The following is a 2,998-nucleotide window of genomic DNA, read 5'->3' on the forward strand; positions in this document are numbered from 1 at the left end:
AAACCAGTCCATTTGAAGACAAAATTGTGCTAGTGTGTGCATGTGTTTAAGTGTGAGTGTTATTGTGTGTGTTAGAGTGTGTGTTAGTGTGTGTTCTGTACAGTCCAATACAGTCAATTTGCTGGGGAATGAGTAAAAAATGTGGGCAAAGTGCTAAAAAAAAAAAAGATTGGGAACGTGAAGAAAACAGCCCGTATCACTTGCCAACACTGAGGACTGCTATCCAAGTGCTGTGAACCAGATAACAGACAGAGACTGACAGTGCTGCTAATCAAATGAGGCACAGAACACACACTGACGCACACTAACACACACACACAATAACACACACTAACACAAATGTACACACTAACAAACACACACACCTACATAACTCACATGCACAGCCTAAAAGAAAAAACACACACACACACACACACACACACACACACACACACACACACACACACGAAACACACACACACATACACACGAAACACACGTACACACGAAACACTGGCAGCCTTTGCAGTGCCACCATATTGATTAACGCCTCGACCGACTCAACAATGGCCTGATTTCTCTGCCATGCCATGCTCCCATTCCTTGCTCATGCCAACCCCTTGTTTAGTTAGACGGCTGGCTGGCGGGCTTGGTGCTGAAAGGCCGTTGTTGACCGCGGCGGCTCTGTACATCGGTCTGTCAAAGGTCGATGACAGCCACTTTATTTGAGACCTACTTAGTCAAGCGTATATGACCCTGTGATTCTCCGTGTATATTTGGACTATGCTTTTCTACACAAGGAGCCTCTTGTTAACGATATATAGAATGATGTATACCAATTTATATATGATATCTTTAAGCTGCTTTAAATCAACCATGCCATAGGTATAGCTTGTTATATATGGTTAATTAAAGCAGCTCAAGTATGTCATGTCAAAACATGTGTATGAAATCAAATATAGGCTGTAAATCATTCTCAAAAGTGCTGCCTTGCCATTTCAAGCTGCAGGTTTTAAAGCTCATCGGCTCCCTCATAACTACATTTCTCTTCGAAATAACTTTGACCCATTTTCCATCGAGGCGTTCGCACAAGCTCTGAATGGCAAGGCAATGGTGTCACACACCGACACTCGTCTAAACTCCGTTTAAGGACAATCCCTTTAAGGGAGGGAGCCTTCTAAGCCCTTGGCTCTGTGTGTGAACCCAACGAAATGAGTGCTGTTGATGGGTTCGCTGTGTTGGGCTAGTTTGGGCTGTGGGACATGCGGGGCAGCCAGAGGACAGGAATAATGAGCACATAACAGACATATACATGCCAACCCCCGCACCCACACCCATACCCACACCCCCACACCCACACACACCAAAGCATCATTTGCTAGCACACTCCCAAGGCTGACACCCACACACACACACACACACACACTAACATAGAGTATATAGGCATTGGCATAGCATGTGAAATCCATACACACACATAGAGCTCTATAAATAGCTTATAAATAGTTCACATAGGAATAAGCACATTCCCACTCACTCAGGCTCGTATACACAGACACTTAAACTCTCTCACACTCTCCTCTGCTTTCAAACAGCACTATAAATGCACACTAACACACACACACACACACGGGGGGGGGGGGGGGGGGGTTCACTGGCATTGGTGCCCTATGTCTCAACTGTCCTCTCTCCCTCAGACCCACTCCCTTCATCAGTGTCAGTAAACACAGCGAAGGCAATGCCACAGGGACCGTTACTAAGCAGAACACACAAACATGGCTATGGAGAACTATCAGACCACTCTCTCTCTCTCTCTCTCTGGCAGTTTTCCCCGTTTACTCTCTCTCTCTCTGACAGTGGTGTGGTGTGGTGTGGCCATGTTTTTCTCTCTACCAGTATATCACTTTATTTCTCTATCCATCTCTCTCTGACATACAGTAGTTTTCTCCTTTGCCTGTCTGTCTCGGTCATACACCCACAGACACACAGACACACACACACACACACACACACAGACACACAAACACACATTGTATAATAAAATGTCCATATTGTAGTTTATAGGACCCCCTTGAAAACGAGATGATTCATCTCAAGGGATTGTTCCTAATAAAGAATTTCCAACAAACACAGAATGACAGTATGCACTGTAGTCCCCATGAGTCAGGCTGGCTCTAGCTTCACAGTGGTAGAGATAGGTGTGGTAGGGGTGCGACGATGGAGAGGGCAGCTGTGATGTGCCGGGTGTGTGCCTGTGTGTGTTGATATGTGTGTGTGTGTGGGTGTGTGTGTATCGGTGTGTGTGTTTATGCATGCGTGTCTATTTATCTGTGTGTGTGTGTGTGTGTGTGTGTGTATCTGTGTGTGTGTGTGTGTGTGTGTGTGTGTGTGTGTATCTGTGTGTGTGTGTGTGTGTGTGGAGGGCGGTTCACAGGGCACAGTGCCCGGCTCTAGTCCCTACATGGGCACAGGCCTTGTCAGACAGCTCTACATCCTTGCGCACACACCTTCCCCTGGGCCACCGCCACTACGCAGCCAGTTACCACTGCCAGGAGCTCCATTACACTACACACACACACACACACACACACACACACACACACACCTTTCGCTCCACCTACACTCTCTGAACACACACATGCTTTGCCTACCCTCTCAACACACACACACACACACACACACACACACACACACACACACACACTTCCCTCTGTCTGTCTCTCACTCTATGACTTTCTCTCTCTGTATCTCTCCCTCAGTATTACCAATGGTATTGAGGAACCCCAATGGTATTGAGGAACCCTAAAGGTATGATTTTCAACACGCTCCTTTTTCTATTACCACTCGCACGCAAGACTTATATTTAATATAATTCACAGCAATCTCCCCCATGTTTTTTTTTATGTCTACATGCACACGACTGTTAGGAGATTGGTAAGACTACATTCCCCAAACTCCCCAGAGGGTGATCGCATTTTGTGTTCTACGCCAACGAGGAAGTGGAGCAGTTCTGTTG

The 2,998-nt window shown here is 46.3% G+C and overlaps 1 protein-coding gene across 1 annotated transcript in view; it reads right to left on the reverse strand.

Annotated features, from left to right (window-relative positions):
* Positions 1 to 2,543, reverse strand: part of LOC308368753 (signal-induced proliferation-associated 1-like protein 2) — a gene marked incomplete at its 5' end in the record, with an annotated part of 61,521 nt that extends 58,978 nt beyond the window's left edge. The window contains one exon of the mRNA XM_080843007.1: positions 2,474 to 2,543. Coding sequence (XP_080699133.1) covers positions 2,474 to 2,543 — 70 coding nt within the window. The remainder of the gene's footprint in view (positions 1 to 2,473) is intronic.
* Positions 2,544 to 2,998: the final 455 nt, after the last annotated feature.

Source organism: Sprattus sprattus (genome assembly GCF_963457725.1).
Source record: "Sprattus sprattus genome assembly, chromosome: 1".
Taxonomy (NCBI): domain Eukaryota; kingdom Metazoa; phylum Chordata; class Actinopteri; order Clupeiformes; family Clupeidae; genus Sprattus; species Sprattus sprattus.